This window comes from Mesoplodon mirus, assembly GCF_964341445.2.
Source record: "Mesoplodon mirus genome assembly, chromosome: 4".
Taxonomy (NCBI): domain Eukaryota; kingdom Metazoa; phylum Chordata; class Mammalia; order Artiodactyla; family Ziphiidae; genus Mesoplodon; species Mesoplodon mirus.
In genome coordinates, this window is record NC_138979.1 from 47,434,367 (window position 1) to 47,452,722 (window position 18,356).

Below are 18,356 nucleotides of genomic sequence, written 5' to 3' on the forward strand. Positions count from 1 at the left end.
ATAGTGGCACTGTTTTACATTTCTGCAAATCTCTTTAATGTCTAGATTAATCAAAAACTGCTATACTCTTATACCTGCTTTGGCTTTCATTCTGTTAAAATATGTTGTTTCGGTTAAAGAATATAATCTGGCTTCATAAAAATTAATAGTTGAAAAAGGGAATATTTTAATAGCAAATTAGAATAAATGGGGTTATATTTCTTAGATACAATACCAAAACTCAAAAGTTGGTATTTTCTTAGTTTGTTGCAACGTGGAATCTGACTCCTTATCACTGAGTTTTTTGAACTTTGTTACATTAAAATCTATTAGCCTTATCTTGCACTTTGAATGAATCTTACCCATGCATGATTTTATTACATCATATATTAGTTATTTAGAAAATATTGGTTTCTTTGAATTACGCACATCTTCCAAATGTTGAAAAATTACACAATATCAAAAAATCACATTTATTAATACCGCCACCCACCAGAAAAGACTTTACCTACTGGGAAGCTGTCAAGATCACGATAGCAGATAAAAGTTGTTCAAAATTCTAACTTTGCTTGATAGCTCAAATTTCATCGGTGGCAAGAAATACCACCAGTTGTTTTCCTTGAAGTGACAGGTGCACTTTGTTCAATTTTGAGGAACTGTCTACCAAACAGCAAAGACTGAAGAACTCGTGTGTGGCAGACAGACTCTAAAGTAGCTTCCATGATCCCCACACCCTGGTATTCATGTCCTGTGTGATTCCCTCTCTTGGAGTGTGGGTAAGACATGTGACTTGTTTCTGACAGAATATGGCAAAAGTGACAGAATGTACATGATCTTTTGTATGTGATTACATTACATAAGGCTGTAATGCCATCCTGCTAAGGATTCTCTCTTCCTTGTGTGCTTTGAGGAAGTAAGAAGCCATGTTGGAAAGACCCACCTGGCAAGGAGCCAGCCAAAAGCCACTAACATTCTGAGACTCTCAATCTGACTACCCTTAAGGAACCAAATGGTACCAATAAGCATGAGAACTTGGAAGCAGATACTTCCTCAGTTGAGCTTCAGATGAGACTGCAAGCTCAGAGCCCACACCTTGAATGAAGCCTTGAGGGACTATGAAGATATGACCTGACTCCTGACCCACAAAATCTGTGAGATAATAAAAGTAGGTGTTTTTTAATTTGTTTGTTTTTTGCGGTACGCGGGCCTCTCACTGTTGTGGCCTCTCCCGTTGCAGAGCACAGGCTCTGGATGCGCAGGCTCAGTGGCCATGGCTCACGGGCCCAGCCGCTCCGCAGCATGTGGGATCTTCCCGGACTGGGGCATGAACCCGTGTCCCCTGCATCGGCAGGCGGACTTTCAACCACTGTGCCACCAGGGAAGCCCTAAAAGTAGGTGTTTTTAATCCACTAAGTTAATAGTAGTATAAACCATGGTTTGTCAGTCATCCTTTCAAGTAAATGGTCTTTTGGGTAGTTTAGCTCACAATTTAATCACACTAGTGCTTTTCCTCATAATAATCATCATACCTCAGACACAGTAATACTTTATGCACACCACCCATTTCATCACACAAAATATTTTTAAAGACACATGTATTCAAGGGTAGAGAGTTAATAAAGTTAGTAACATTTTAATTCTTCATCAAGGGAACGGAGTATGACTGGAATAATTTTTATTGTGAGTGCAGGGTGGTGACTAATACAAAAACTACTATTCATACTAAGGAACCAGCAGTTTACCCACCACTGCTTTTGCATCATCAGTGCAAATGTCAACACAGTGAAAAAAGCAAATAGTGTCTTTGTGTTACTGTGACAATACTGTTGACCGAAAACCTATAAAAGAGTCTTACGGGAACCCCAGGGGACTGAAGACTACACTTTGAAAATTTTCACACTAAGGCAATGCTTCCATTTTTTTTTAGAAGTATACATTTACGTACAATACACCTGCATGTATATACAAATACAAATAAACTATGGATTAGTCTGGATTGAAATCCTAGATCTATCATTTGCCAGCTGTGTGACCCTGAGTGAATTATTTAAATTATTAAATTTAATATTTAATTATTTAAATTCACTGCGAGCCTCAGTTTCCTCAACTATAAAACAGAGATAAATAATAGTGCCTACTTCATAGGAACATTTAAGAATTAAATGAGATTAATTCATGTACAGCATTTAGCACAAAGCCTTGCACATATTAACAACTCAATATATATTAACTATTAGTTTTTGTTAAGAGTTATTTAAACTAACTAAACTATGACAGTATGTTTTCAGAATAAAAAGCTCCAGTAGCCTCTTAGCAATTTTCCCAATTAAGAACTAAGAACATTTGGCCCAATTTACAATCTGAAATAGTTTGCCATTATGCAATATTCATTACTAATTATACTTTTATCCATGCTTTGATAGCACAGTTTTCAATACTATACCTATTTAATTTAAGCATATTACCTGATTTAAAAACAGGCTGAGTAGTTACTGCAATTATTATTTGGGTACCAGTTGAGCTATCATAAAGAAGGTGACATTTTCTGATGCTGATTATGATTCCATTAAATGATTACCCATGGTAGTACAGAATTTTAACTAGGCATTGTTGATACTGATAAATAATATCCAATGTATCCCTGAGCTGACTGTGTAGTTTCAGAAACACTTACAGGTTTAGACAAAGGCTGAACAATAACAGAACTATCTGAAGATCTAGATTCAGGATGAAAATTTACTGGCGAGGCAGGCACTGGATTTGATGTTGGGTTCGTGTAGTGTTGACTTGTAGGCTTGAATGCAGCAGTAATACCTGTATTTTAAAATTACACAACACATTGAATATATTTCTATATAATCAATGATGTCAAAATACTTCACTTTAAAACAAAAATAGTACAATAATACTGTACCTCGGCTGAGCGCACCATTCTTTATTCCCCTCGAATATGAGCTGGGGTTTACTCTATTCAAAATATCTATAAAAGATTACATTTATTTTAAAATTCATTGTTTGAATGATATATATATTAAGATAACAGAAATCATACACTGAAAACAAACAGATTCCTAGAAGAATACAAGTTAACACTGACTTATGAATAGTTAATTTTAAACGTATATATCTTTATCTACTAAAGAAATAAGATTATGCATCTTAATTATCTTATAGAATAAGAACAATCTTTCTAACTGTAACTCAAAATCCAAAAGCCAGAAGTTAAAGATTGATAAATATGACTACATATAAGTCAAACCTTCTGCATGGGAAAGAAATAGTCATATAATTGGCAAAAAATTTCTAAAAATATATTCATATACAACTATAATTGAAGTATATATCTTCCTTTGAGTGATGGAAGGGCTATACATACACTCAAGTTCCTATTACTCAAAATCAAACCCTGTCTAACATCCATATCCAATTCACACCCTTATAAGCCCTGAAGTATCATTATAAGGGATCTCACCGGATTATCTACACCATTACTGAGTCCTGAAAGGGAAACTATCTCAGAGAATACAGACTGCAATGAACATACAGTTTACCAGAATATCTTACAACTTAAGGGGTTTCAAATTTATCACTATACCAGAAGTCCGAGTGTAATATGACTTTCAGGATCAGTTTAAAGTTCCTTATTGCAGTTTAAAGTTCCTAATTACAGGTTTTTCAGTAATCAAACTAAAATTTAGAAGAGTAAGGATTGCCTGAAATTGTTGGTTAGAAAAAGGTAAAAGCACAAACACCAGACCTCACATAAATTTCCTTTTTTCCCTTCGTAGTAGAAAGGAACCAGCTCCCATAAAATAATTCTATAAGTAAAGGGCCATATAAAAGTAGGACTGTTTTCTGAAAATGGCAATGCAGTGCTCTATACCTAAGTACTAGAGATGTCTTAAAGGAGAAAAATCTGCTCAAGCAACTTGACCCCATTTTCATTCAGAAATTCAAGATTAAGTACTTACTCAAACCATCAAAGAACTATTGCTAAAGTCCTTTTGGTGTTTGTATTCTACAAAAGTTTGTACCTTCCTTTCTGGCAACTGTATATAAACATTTAGCTCATACTCCATATGTTAAAATAATTTATGGCTTATACATAAACAGCAATAAAATCATTTAAATTGTGCATCTTAAGAGTACAGAAAAGAAATTCTTCCTGGTCAATCCCCTTCTGACAGAATTATTTTAAAACTAATATATGTTATTCCAGTTGAATACTGTTAACAGTCATCTACAATCAATATAAATTCAATTTAAATCTTAACTGTCATGTTTTCAATAAGAGAACTTGAGTACTAATTTTGCAATATGGTAATATTCCAGTATAAAATAATCACAGTGGCAAGAAACAGTAATTAAGAGAATATATAATTATGTTCCACTATCATCAACAAGCATGCCATCATGCCTAGTTCAATTTATAATCGAAGTGGCACTCCACTTAGAACCTCTAGGAGCTATTATCAATCTGCCACAAAAAAAAATGCTACTGAGAATTCAATTGGTTAAGCTATTCTTCCTCTAATAAAACTGACTAAAAATGCCATTCCAAGTTTAGAGGCAACAGAAGGAAGAGCCAGGAGAAAATTTAAAAGTAGTCTCTTAATTACACTTCTACGCACTAACTTGGTAAGAAAACACTAGTATGCTGGTTATGTTCTTTGGTAAATTCTCCTGAGTTAAGCAAATAAACATGTAAATGCAATGGGAAGGGATCTATTTTCTTTTTCTCCCCTGAAATTTGTACATTATTTCTCTGTACTTCTATAAATTTTTGAGTGGACGTTTTAACAAGTGTTGTTTGTCTTGAACATTGTAACAATGTCAAATCGAATTACTCTAACTGAAATCATTCACTGCCTATACATTCTGTAGCTATGTATAGATGACACTGCAATGAGGCAGTTGCTTAGATGTGAGAACCCTTATCTGAGACTAACCCAAACTTATTTAGTGTATTCTGACATTTTAAGCAAAATATTCTAAACTCTTCTGTTTCTCAGTTTAAAAGAGGAAAAAAAAAAAAGAAAATGAACAAAAACATAAATAGGTTTACCTGGCTCCACTAAAAATTATGATTTCTAATATGAAAAGACCTCCAGTTTCACCAGCTAATCTTAGTCCGTTTCTTTTTCTCACATCTGATATTTTAACCTCTTACCTCCTTAAGTCCCCAATCAAAACCCTGACTCTGAAATTCTTACTGACCTCCCACCCAATCTGTCATCCCTAACTCCCTACAGAGGAACAAGGGCTTAATTAAATACCAATAAAACAGTTCACAAGTTTTTCTATTAGAAACAGTATCTTACAAAACTGGGCTTCACTATAAGTAAATGCTCACTTGAAATTGCTGGCTTTGAACTTGATATCTCTCCAACAAAGATCGGCTCATCATCATCATCATCATCAACCTCTTTTACTTTCTTCTGCCATGGTTCCAACTCTTCTTCTTCACATTCCATAAAGAGTTCTGCCATTTTTGATTTATCTAATTTTCAAAAGGAGAGAAGCAAACCTTATTTTCAAAAAAGAAAAATAAATACATTTTTGTAATACATAGTATGATATTTAAGATCTACTTTAATAATCCTAATAGCAATTTCTGAATTGATATTTATAGTTAGTACATGGTAGCAACAATGAGAAACCCAGAGCTCACTCTCTAAGGTATAAACTAGTAAGATTTAGATAAAGAGATGATAGATACGTAGACAGATAGATAGACAGATGGATGATGGTTGATAGTAGTTCTTTACAGTGGACAGAAAATTTGGGAACAAAGTCAGTTTCAGTCATATGCCTAGAATATGATTATATCTACAAAAAAAGACTGCACCTAACCATTATCCAAAAAAAAAAAAAATGTACTAACAAAAGGCAGATAAACTAAGAATAAGAGGCAACAGGTGGGAGATATAACTGAAAAACTGAATCAAATTCAGGAATGCCAGGTACACAGCAAAGCAGGGATGAGGTGCTAGGCTAAAATAAAAGAACAAAGTGAGGCTTATTCCAATCAGGGAAAATTAGACATTTCCCACCTGAAGAAACAGACCAAAGAACATACAGTAAATATCACCATCCTAGAAGTTCTGACCAAGCACAGACCTCCTAGGAAGCATTTTAGTGCCTCAGTAATAGACAACCAATTAGCACCAGAAATTTTAGGAAAACCTCTTGTCTTTCAGACCAAAATCAATAAAACAGATAAAGAGTCCTAAGGAAAAGAGATAATGCAAAAAGCAAGACAAATACTAGAAAAAATATAATTAGCATTTTTAGAGATATGAGACAAAAAAGGATGTTATAAAAAGTAATGTTCAGAAACAAAAATAGAACTAAAAATACAATAGCCAAATTTTTAAATTCAGTTAAAAAACCCAAAATGTCCTCAAAGGTGGAACTACGAGAGAAAAAAAAATATTTATATATACATACATACGTACACACACACAGAAGTATATATATAAACAAAACAGAGAACACAAGGTTGTTAGAAAATCAATTTCAAAGGTACAACACTCACCTAATAAAATTTATAGAAAGAGAATAGAGAAAAAGCAGGGGGTAGGTTATCAAAGAAATAATGTAAGAAAATTTCCTAGATCAGAAGACAACAATCTCTTGGTTGAAAGATCCCACTAATACTCAGTACAACAATCAAGAAAAAAGTTATACCAAGACATATAATTACCAAATTTCAGAACAAAAAAGATAAAGAAAATATCCTCAGATCTGTAGGGGTTGGGGGGCAGAAACAGATCATAAAGAAAAGATCAAGAGTAATAAGAACAGAAACTAAAAGACAGTAAAGTAATACTTTTAAAATTCTTACCAGAATTATTTTTCAGTTTAGAATTCAAACTTTTCATCAAGTGTGAGAGTGAGGACCAGCAACATCACACAAGATTTACTTCCCAGGCACCCTTTCTCAGGAAGCTACTATACAATCCACCAAAACATGAGACTCAATCAAGAAAGAGGAAGACACAGTGAAGAAAACATGGCATTCACCACAATACAAAGTCCCAGAACAACAGAAGTTCAGTAGGCCTAGAGAACAACCAGTCCAGACTAATTCAGGAGAACAGTACCTTCAGGAGGAATGTCTCTAGGAGGCCAAAGAAAAGATGATTAAAGTATAAACTTTTAGACTACCTGACAAGTTTTACAGTATAGAAAATTGAATTGAGAGGCTCTTGAGAGTGTGAGAAGAGTTAGCTATAGACTTCAATACAAGTTAGCAAATTAAAAAACATGAAAAGTATTAATTGCTGGGTACACCAAAAGAAAGAAAAAAAAAAGAAATGTATCCTCTCATATGCTATTCCATATATAATGGCATATTAATAGCATATTACCATGCTTGTCAGTGAACAGTATTTATATGGTCATCATAATGAAAATATCAAATACGGATTTGATTTTTTATGTTGGGAGATACTTGGAGGGAAGGAAGGCATAGCTGTAAGAAAGCATAAATCCTCATGATAAACATCACTAGAAAATGGTTAAAACTGACTATGCAACAGACAGCATACATATATGTGCATAAGCACTCTTCAAGAAACTGAGGTTAAACCCCTTAAAGCCTTTTTAGGTTGTCTGATTTTTTAAAACTATGTATATATATTACTTTAAGCTGAGATAGAGGAGAAAAAGGAAGAGTAAGAGGAAGGGAGGAGGGAAAAAAGAGAAACAGTACTGAAGGTCTAAACTAAAGTAACATCAATGGAGATGGATACAAGTGATGCTTAACTAGATATATAAACAGGGTATACATAGCCATATACCATATATATATATATATATATATATATATATATATATATATATATATATGAATGGGACAGGGTGTGGGCACTAATCCACTATGACCAGTTTCCTTAAAGGAAGAGCAGATCAGGGGACTTCCCTGGTGGTCCAGTGGGTAAGACTCTGTGCTCCCAATGCAGGGGGCCCAGGTTTGATCCCTGGTTAGGGAACTAGATCCCACATGTATGCCACAACTACTAAGTCCATATGCTGCAACTAAGATCCCGTGTGCCGCAACTAAGACCTGGCACAGCCAAAATTAATTAATTAATTAATTTTTTTTTTTTAAAGAAAGAATAGCAGATCAGGACACAGATACACGTATTGAGGAAAGACCCTCTGAAGACATAGGAAGCAGATGACCACCTATAAGCCAAGGAGAGAGGCCTGGACAGATCCTTCCCTCACGACCCTCAAAAGGAACTAACCCTACCAACACCTTGATCTTAGACTTCTAGGCTCCAGAATTGTGAGCAAATAAATTTCTGTCGTTTAAGCCATCTAGTCTATGATACTTTGTCATGGCAGCCCTACCAAACTCATGCAGAAGACAAAGATCTTCCTTACTCTTTTTAGCACGGTACTGCCATTGTCAATATATACAGGATATATTGTTGAGAAAAAAATTTTTGAAGATACGTAACAGCTTTACAATTTTTTTAGAAATAATTAATTTTTGTCTATGCATAAAAGAAACATACATGATTATGTATACCAAACTAACAATAGTAGCGATCACCAGGCACAGAGAGAAATCATTTCATTTCTACTTTACTCATATTTTAATTCACATTATTTGTTTTTATGTGAGCATTTGTTACCTTAACAATTTTAAGTGTTTTTGTTTTTAAGGAAATGTGCCTACCTCTCAGCCTTTCTCCTGATGCAAAGTTATTGGTACAAGAGCCACATATACTAGTATCAGTAGTGGCAGCAACACTTACTTTTTGGCTGAAAAGGGTTGTCGCCAATCAAGTTGAAGAGCTGACTTTCTGTAAATTGTCATTTAAGTACTAACATAAGGTATCAGTCAATTTTATGAGCCAAATATTGAAACGTGAAACTTGAGGTTTAGAAATTCTTGGATCTAATTTTGACCATCATGTGACTCCACACAAGGCAGCAAGTTATATCTATTTTCCTTCCTATAAAATAAAGATACCTAGTATTAAAGTGGATTTCATTAAATTAAATATACACATACTCAATCATTTTTCCTATAAAAAGCTCAATTTTTAAATTTGATAAGTTTAACATAAACATTTAACTCACTCTACATAATTGGTTCTTTCTTGAATGAACCCAAATTTAATAAGTAAAATGGTGATCCTATTAAGCTCTTACTATTTGAAGAAGTCTGAAATTATTAAATTACAAATAGTTTTTTAAAAGCATCCTTGTGTAAAAATGAATAATTGCCTCATAATGTACTATTTTAATAAATCTGAATTTTTCAGATGCTAAGTGACATTAATCTTTAACTGTTACCTATTCTTCACATTCCATAATAAAACATAATCTTAAATAAGTTTTAGTTTATATTTCTCTGGGTTTTTTAATCAATGAAACTTAAAAGGAAAAAATTAGTTGGATATAGTACTTCATTATAGATTAATTCATTCAAAAAATAACTATTCAAACTAATCATACTCATTGCTTTCTGTATGTAAGGTAATGTACAAAGTTCTAGGGAAAAAACAAAGATAAATACTCATTGCTTTCTGTATGTAAGGTAATATACAAAGTTCTAGGGAAAAAACAAAGATAAATAAGTCACAGTATTTGCCTTCAAAAATTTATAATCTAATATGTTTATAATTCAAAACAAATGCTTTTAGAATAAACATAAAAAAATTTGAATTGGGGCTTCCCTGGTGGCGCAGGGGTTAAGAATCCGCCTGCCAATGCAGGGGACATGGGTTCGAGCCCTGGTCTGGGAAGATCCCACATACCGCGGAGCAACTAAGCTCGTGCACCACAACTAGTGAAGCCCGCGTGTCTAGAGCCCGTGCTCCGCAACAAGAGAAGCCACCACGAGAAGCCCACGCACAACAAAGAGTAGCCCCCGTTCAGTGCCACTAGAGAAAGCCCACGCGCAGCAACAAAGACCCAACTTGGCCATAAATAAATAAAATCTTTTTTTTTTAAATTGAATTGCCTTATTTAAAACAAGAATTTGCTTTCTGGATTCCCACACATACAATAGCATAAGTTTTTTACAATATACAAAATTTTTTAAAACTGCTTTACTTATAAAGGAAAACAAGTAAAAAATTAGATGACAGAAACCTAAAATATTAAGATACACACCTAATACAATCTTCACATTCCTCTTTATTCTCAGGCTGACAAAAGCTAGTTTTCCTGCTTTTTAATTTCCAAGTTATTTGGATTGAATTAGTCTACAGGGAAAAAAATTATTATTTTAACCTCAGAAGTTATTGCTACAAATGTTTAAATTACTATTACAAGAGACTCTAGTGAATATTGTGTTCAACTAAATTCACCAAGTTATGAGGTCTCTTTAACTCAATTATTTGAATAGTTGTAGCTTGCCCCTAAACTAACATCAGCGGTATCTAAGCAGATACATGACAATTCTTGCTCAACATTAAGGACCTCCTAGTACCAAGAATACAGAATATTCTCTAAGAGCCTTAATTACACAGCTTATGAGACTCATATATAACATTTTTGTTAAGTGATCATATAAATATGATTTAGCAAAACTTTAAAATTAGTACTCAATTTACAAATATTCAATTAATAAATGACCTGTCCATATGAACAAGATATCCACTGCCTATGACTATAAAGATGACTTTAAGATAACCTACTTCAGAAGCCTGAGGATCATAGTAGCTACTTAGGAACCTCAACTGACACACCAGCAAACACACTAAAAAGCTGGCAATTAAATCTGTAATTCAACCAAAAGCTACACTGTGTAATACAGTAGCCACTAGCCACAGGTGACTATTGAAGTTTAATTAAAACTAAATAAAATTTAAAACTGAGTTCCTCAGTTTCACTAACCACATTGCAAATGTTCAAAGTCACATGTGGGGCTTCGCTGGTGGCGCAGTGGTTGAGAGCTCATCTGCCGATCCAGGGAACACTGGTTCGTGCCCCGGTCTGGGAAGATCCCACATGCCGTGGAGCGGCTGGGCCCGTGAGCCATGGCCGTTGAGCCTGCGCGTCCGGAGCCTGTGCTCCGCAACGGGAAGAGGCCACAGCAGTGAGAGGCCCGCGTACCGCAAAAAAAAAAAAAAAAAAAAAAGAACAAAGTCACATGTGGCTGGTGGCTACTGCATTTGACAGTGCAGCTACAGAACATTTCTACTGGACAATGCTGGTCTAAAGAGTCATTGCCTTATTTCATTCTGGTTAATAAACAAACACTTTAATGGATTCCTTTGGCATGTCTGCCACTGGAACATGCCAAACTATCACGGTCAAAATCTCTCAAGTCACCACTTCAGAATTTTAGTGGTAAGGCATGGAATTCTATAAAGGTTAAATCAGCTGCCAGTGAAGTGAAATATCCAACAAAGGTATGCAGTGGGGATCTCAAAGCTCCAAAAGGTTCCAACAGCTTCTGCAGCTCAGAGGTGGCTCCAAAACAGCCAGAAAAAGAGAATACACTACACTGGCTCAGGTAGAAGTTTTATGACCATGTTTAATATGCTTGTTTCTAAATGAATTCCAAGTAAATGACTTACAAGACTTTTTTATATTATAACATTGACTTTTGGAGACTGCTCACATAAATAATTATAATTTCTACTTTACTATTTTTTGTTTCAGATTTTATATATCTAAAATTTAACTATATCTTAAGGATTTTTTCCTACAAAAAATTTAAGTCAAAGGAAATGTGGGGTCTACATTTTTAACTGTTTGAAAATCTTACTTTTAGCCATTGACAGATACCACCTGATGCAATATCACTGTGTTAAATAATAAAGGTAATGCATTTAGTCCTATATACCCTCTGGTAAGGGGAAAATTAAGCCATTCCACAATCTACAGCTGTAGCGTCGACACATAAAAAGAGTACTAGGCTAGAAGCCAGAAGAACCAAGTCATAGCCCCAGCACTGCTACAACTTTCAGTCAAGTTACCTTACAATTCTAGGTCTCAGCTCTTAGTTCAGGTGAATTATCTCTAAGGTTTAATTCAGCTTTTTATACTTCACTGTATACTTTAAACATTTATTAACCATAAACTGTAAAATTTGGTGAATAATAATAGGTTCAAACTCTGACTCTACTTATTAGCTGTATGACCTTGGCCAAGTTAGTTAATCTCTGTGCTTTGCCTACACACACACACACACACACACACACGCACGTATATATGCATATATATGTGTGTATATATATAACTTAATTCACAGAGTTATAATGGAGATTAAATGATAATATACATAAAGCACATAGCTCAATGCCTGGCACACAGAAATCACAGAATAAATCTTAACCATTTTTAAATCTGGGCTAAATTCCATTTTAAAGAACTCTAAAAACAGATCACAATTTCATTATTATACTGAAATTTATAAGCTATCAGCTGAGCATTTAGAAATCATTTTGTCATACAGGATCTTCATTACTGTAGATCCCTCATAATAAAAGTTTAGCTTTATAAATAAACTTTCTAGAATGTGGCTGTCAAATCTATCCTGCGATATTTTCATCTTTTAAAAAAGCATTTATAAACTAGTTAAAACACTCATTAACATAAAAAATGTTAAACCATCATATGCACATAACACACACCTATAATTTATCAACACTTAAATTATACACTCTACTAATCTTATAGAATAAAATAAATATCTAGTTCAAAATTACCAACATATAAAAATTAACATTTGGATAAAGTGTCTTATACCATTTCCATTTTAAAAAAATCACTTTCATTATATATGCATCCCCATAATTTAATTCTAAAAAAATCATTTTTAAAAATGAGTAGGTGGTAAGTAGAATACAAAAGTGAATATGAAGAATAAGGTAAATGGTTAAGTTCTCCATCTAACCAGACCCCAAAAGTTAGAGTTATTAGAAAAAATAATCCAAGAAATCACATTACGAAGTTAATCTCTGTGTTTTTTTTCATCATAAAAAATGATGTTGGGGCTTCCCTGGTGGCGCAGTGGTTGAGAGTCCGCCTGCCGATGCGGGGGACACGGGTTCGTGCCCTGGTCCAGGAAGATCCCACATGACGCAGAGCAGCTGGGCCCGTGAGCCATGGCCGCTGAGCCTGTGCATCCGGAGCCTGTGCTCCGCAACGGGAGAGGCCACAACAGTGAGAGGCCCGCGTACGGAAAAAAAAAAAAAAAAAAAGATGTTTTATTTGGGGGTTGCATTACTAACCAAGAAGTTGGCAACACCAAAACCAGATATGATTAACTTAACATAAAAGGGAAAATGTGAGAGGATGTCCCTGGCAGTCCAGTCATTAAGACTTCGCCTTCCAATGCAGGGGGTGTGGGTTCAACCCCTGGTCGAGGAGCTAAGATCCCACATGCCTTGGGGCCCAAAAAACCAAAAACATAAAACAAAAGCAGTATTGTAACAAATTCAGTAAAGACTTTAGAGCTTCCCTGGTGGCGCAGTGGTTGAGAGTCTGCCTGCTAATGCAGGGGACACAGGTTCGAGCCCTGCTCTGGGAGGATCCCGCGTGCCGCGGAGCGACTGGGCCCGTGAGCCACAACTACTGAGCCTGCGCGTCTGGAGCCTGTGCTCCGCAATGGGAGAGGCCCGCGTACCGCGATGAAGAGTGGCCCCCGCTTGCCACAGCTAGAGAAAGCCCTCGCACAGAAACGAAGACCCAACACAGCAAAAATAAATTAATTAATTAATAAACTCCTACCCCCAACATCTTCTTAAAAAAAAAAAAAGACTTTAGAAAATGGTCCACATCAAAAAAAAAGGGAAAATGTGAAACAGAAGTTAATATAATCATTTCAAATGGTGAAAATTTATATTCAAAATAACACATAAAAATAAAGTTCAACTAACATAAATTTAGTCTAAGATTAACATGCTAGCTATAAGAAACATTAAACCTTTAACAATTTTGCTTATATACTTAGAAGAGTTCTTCAGAGGAATGATTTGGATGACACAGGGTCATGGAACATTGTTCAAAAAATTTTATCACTTTTCTCCTCTCACAAATTTCACAAGAAATCAGGCATTCAAATCATTCCACTGACTTAAAGCTTTGGTTTATGTTCTATTTCATTTTATAAATAATTCTTTAGTCTTTGTCATTAACGTCATACTGAAATGGAGGTCTATAATTTTAGAATTCTAATCCCAAATGATTAGAGCTCTAAGGATTCGAAGTGGGTTCTTAACTATGAGTAACAATCTAATATTTCCAACCCTGGTTTTATGATCTCTCAAGAATTTCCGCTATCTCAAGGAGATACTAGAAAATTAATTTTAATTTGATGTTCATTATGTTAAAACCATACAGTCTTTTGAAGAAGAAGAGTCATGTTTAAAATTCTAGTTTTTTATCACTTAGTATCCATCACCTACTGATTCCATCATGGAAATTAATTTTAACAGGATTAGAAAAGCAGAGAATGATCATGTCTACTTTGACATTCTAAGACAAGTCATGCAAATAGAAACCTTAAATCATAAGATAAACCTGTATATATTTGAAAGAGAGACCCACAGAAATTTGATTTCATAAAATTCAGGTATTTAAATTTGAAATTTTATAAATAACTTATAATTTTTATTTTAAAACATTAAGCAGATGAAATTTTAAATCAGTATTTCCTCCTTTTACGGCTTTTGTTTTATTGTTAGAAAACTAAACATCTATCTTTTTCAGAATCAGTCTAGTTGTTACTGTTAAAAACCACAGACTTATTCTTGAAAATTGCACATTCTAACCACACAAAACATACAACTAAAAACATCTGATCGCTAGCAGCTAAAATACTGCAGACAAAATACTGGGGAATTACAGAAACTCTAGAAGATATTTCGTCAAATCTCACCCAATTTCTGAAAGACTCTAATTTTTATCTGAAGTAGAACATTGCCTTCTGGAAATGGTCACTTCAAGAAAGGGAGAAAACGACCTTAAAAAGGGAGACTATGGATATACATAGTTTTTTTAAAAAAATAAAGCAAAAATTTCAAATGTCATTTTAAAAAAAAGATGATTGGGTTTCCCTGGTGGCGCAGTGGTTGAGAGTCCGCCTGCCGATGCGGGGGACAGGGGTTTGTGCCCCGGTCCGGGAAGATCCCACATGCCGCGGAGCGGCTGGGTCCGTGAGCCATGGCCGCTGAGCCTGTGTGTCCACAGCCTGTGCTCCGCAACGGGAGAGGCCACACAACAGTGAGAGGCCCGCGTACCGCAAAAAAAAAAAAAAAAAAAAAAAAAAAAGAATGGAGATGATTCATTCAGGAATCTTAAGAGAAAGACTCAAACAGAGAAGGGGAAGGACTGGGAGTCAGCCTTGAAAGAAGTGGCCTACAATGAGATCAGAACAAGGATAGGGAAAATCCAGGTCTTGAAAGAGGTTGCCCTAGCTACTTCCAAGAATAGACTTAAAAAGCAATTAGGCCAGCTTCTCCTGTCCACCTCCTAATTTACAGAAAAAAACTTCATTCTCTGAAGGTAGGTAACCAAAGAATTAACACTTTAATTCTCTGAAATTAGAAGAAATCCAGAATTCCTTAAAGCCTATAGGAGATCAACATATGCCACTTCAACAATTAAGCAGGAAACACAGAAAGAGCTCTCTGCCCTCCTCCTATCTGTCTAAAAGCAGGACATACATTTCCCATTGTGAAGGTCTTCCCCTTTCCCTCTCCCATTCCAGGAGGAGGAAAAACTACCATTATTACCGGAGACAGAAAGTCGGCATTGAGATGGGGCTGCACAAACCTTACTAAAATAGCCCTAATCTTCCATTAGTTTCCCCCATATATGTACATTCCCTCAATTTACCACCGCTAGAAGCCCAAACCTCTTTTCCTTTGACCTGCCACTTCTCCCGAAATTTACCGTCTTTTAAAAAAATGGTATATAAGCCCCCATGTCTAACCACCTCTGAGTCTTCATTTTTTTTGGATGAACACCTCCACTAACGTAAAATATTAACATCAAATAAAATGTGTACACCTTTTCTCCTATTAATCTGTCTTTCATCAACTTAATTTGCAGATCCCAGGCACTTAACCTAAGAGGATAAAGGAAAAGGGTTCTTTTACCTCCACTACAAGTGAAAACCAATTCTCCAAGTTAGTGAGCTCAGATTTTCGAAAGACAATAAAAATACTTCATAATACAAATAATTAAAAGTTTAAAAAATAATACACTTAACCATTTTCTATCTAACGCAAGGCACAATCCTCAATGAAAAAAGTCCCTACCTCAAGAAACTATCTGGTAGGGGGATTAGGATAAATATATAAATATCATATGAAACAGGGCACGGTAGTTGCAATAATAAAAATTGGAATGTCCAACGACAAATGAATGGATAAAGATGTGATACATATATACAGTGGAATATTACTCAGCCATAAAAAGGAATGAAACTAGGTCATTTGTAGAGATATGGATGGACTTAGAGTCTGTCATACAGAGTGAAGTAAGTCAGAAAGAGAAAAACAAATATTGTACATTAATGCATATAGGTGGAATCTAGAAAAATGGTACAGACGAACCTATTTCCAGGGCAGGAACAGAGACACAGACATAGAGAATGGACATGTGGACACAGAGGGGGAAGGGGAGGGGGGGATGAATTGGGAGATTAGGATTGACATATATACACTACCATGTGTAAAACAGATAGCTAGTGGGAACCTGCCATATAGCAGAGGGAGCTCAGCTCGGTGCTCTGTGATGACCTGGATGGGTGGGATGGCGTGGGGAGGGAGGTCCAAGAGGGAGGGGATATATGTATACATATAGCTGATTCACTTCGTTGTACAGCAGAAACTAACACAACATTGTAAAGCAATTATACTCCAAAAAAAAAAAAACAAAAATAAAAATAAAAATTGGAAATGCTATAGCAGAGGTTCTTGACAAGGTGCTGAGGAAACCACAGAGCAAACTTCTGTGCACACATACATTTTCTGGGGCATCAAACTGTTATAAGGTTTATGAACCAAAAAGGCTAAGAATCTCTAGGTCAGGGGTTGAAAAAAGTAATCACATCTAGCTGGAGGACTTGGAAATGCCCCACCATGGGAGAAACATACCCATTAATCTCTAAAGGAAAGATGTTTTCATTAGTGTTTTTTTTAAAGTAAAAATGCTCATTAAAAGGGGACTCAAACATACAGAAGTGTGTAGAGTAAAAAGTATGAATCCTTATTCCTTCACCTGCCCTAACCCCAGTCCCACGTATCAGAGTTTGCTATGTGATGCAGTGGATAATAATACTGATTGAAGATACAGATACGGTTATGGTTCAGGGATAAGAAAGACATTCCAATGTCTTATATGTCTTAACAAAGGGCAATATTCATAGCAATAATTTGGATAAAGATCATACTGTGTACAGATTACATTTATAGATGAGTAAATAGTATAATGCACGTTAAATAACAAATGAGACTTTCAAAAGATCTCAACAAAGTAGGATGAATGGTAAAATCTAGCATAAAATTAGTTTTGTATTTGCTCAAAAACCAAAATTTACAAAAAATATAAATTGAAGATATACTACTTATCAGTTTTAGTTACCAGAGAGGCAGTAAGTCCAAAGTTCATTCATTTAAAAAGTACATTTAGGGCTTCCCTGGTGGCGCAGTGGTTGAGAGTCTGCCTGCCGATGCAGGGGATGCGGGTTCGTGCCCCGGTCCAGGAAGATCCCACATGCCGCGGAGAGGCTGGGCCGGTGAGCCATGGCCAATGAGCCTGCGCGTCCGGAGCCTGTGCTCCGCAACGGGAGAGGCCACAACAGTGAGAGGCCCGTGTACCGCAAAAAAAAAAAAAAAAAAAAAAAAAAAAGTACATTTAGGGACTTCCCTGGCGGTCCAGTGGTTAAGACTTAGCCTTGCAATGCAGGGGGTGAGGGTTCAATCCCTGGTCAGGGAGCTAGGATCTCACATGCCTCAGGGCCAAAAAACCAAAACATAAAACAGAAGCAATATCATAACAAATTCAATAAAGACTTTAAAAGTGGTTCACATCAAAAAAAGAAAGTACATTTATTAATAAACATGCACTATGTGCCAGACATCGTGCCAGGCAGGAATACAATGACGGTCAAAAATTAAGACACAGGTCTTGCACTCATGAACCTTACAGTCTAGAGACAGCGACAAACACTCATACAAACAGATTAAACTGTCAATGTGTGCTATGAAGGCTATGGACAAGGAATTTTAAAACTCAGAGTAAGGAAATTAGGTCTAGTTAGCATAATCAAAACTGGCTCCCCTAAGGAAGCAATGATTAATTGTTATTTGAAGAATGAGTTAGAGTTAACTAGGCAAACAGGAGAGGGAAGAAAGCATTCCATGCAAAAGCAACAGCATGTGCAAAAGATC

At 35.5% G+C, this 18,356-nt stretch overlaps 1 protein-coding gene across 10 annotated transcripts in view; it reads right to left on the bottom strand.

Annotated features, from left to right (window-relative positions):
* Nucleotides 1–18,356, bottom strand: part of ZNF280D (zinc finger protein 280D) — a 121,918-nt gene that overhangs the window by 90,550 nt on the left and 13,012 nt on the right. For 6 of the 10 annotated variants that reach the window (XM_082616668.1, XM_082616665.1, XM_082616673.1 and 3 more), the window contains exons 3-6: nt 8,751–8,951; nt 5,333–5,479; nt 2,894–2,959; nt 2,654–2,793 (exon numbers count right to left, since the gene is read on the bottom strand). In XM_082616668.1, coding sequence (XP_082472794.1) covers nt 2,654–2,793; nt 2,894–2,959; nt 5,333–5,468 — 342 coding nt within the window. In that variant the 5' untranslated portion in view covers nt 5,469–5,479; nt 8,751–8,951. Of the gene's footprint in view, nt 1–2,653; nt 2,794–2,893; nt 2,960–5,332; nt 5,480–8,750; nt 8,952–10,116; nt 10,209–18,356 lie in introns of all 10 variants that reach the window. The other 4 variants (XM_082616667.1, XM_082616669.1, XM_082616670.1 and 1 more) reach the window with 2 other exon arrangements.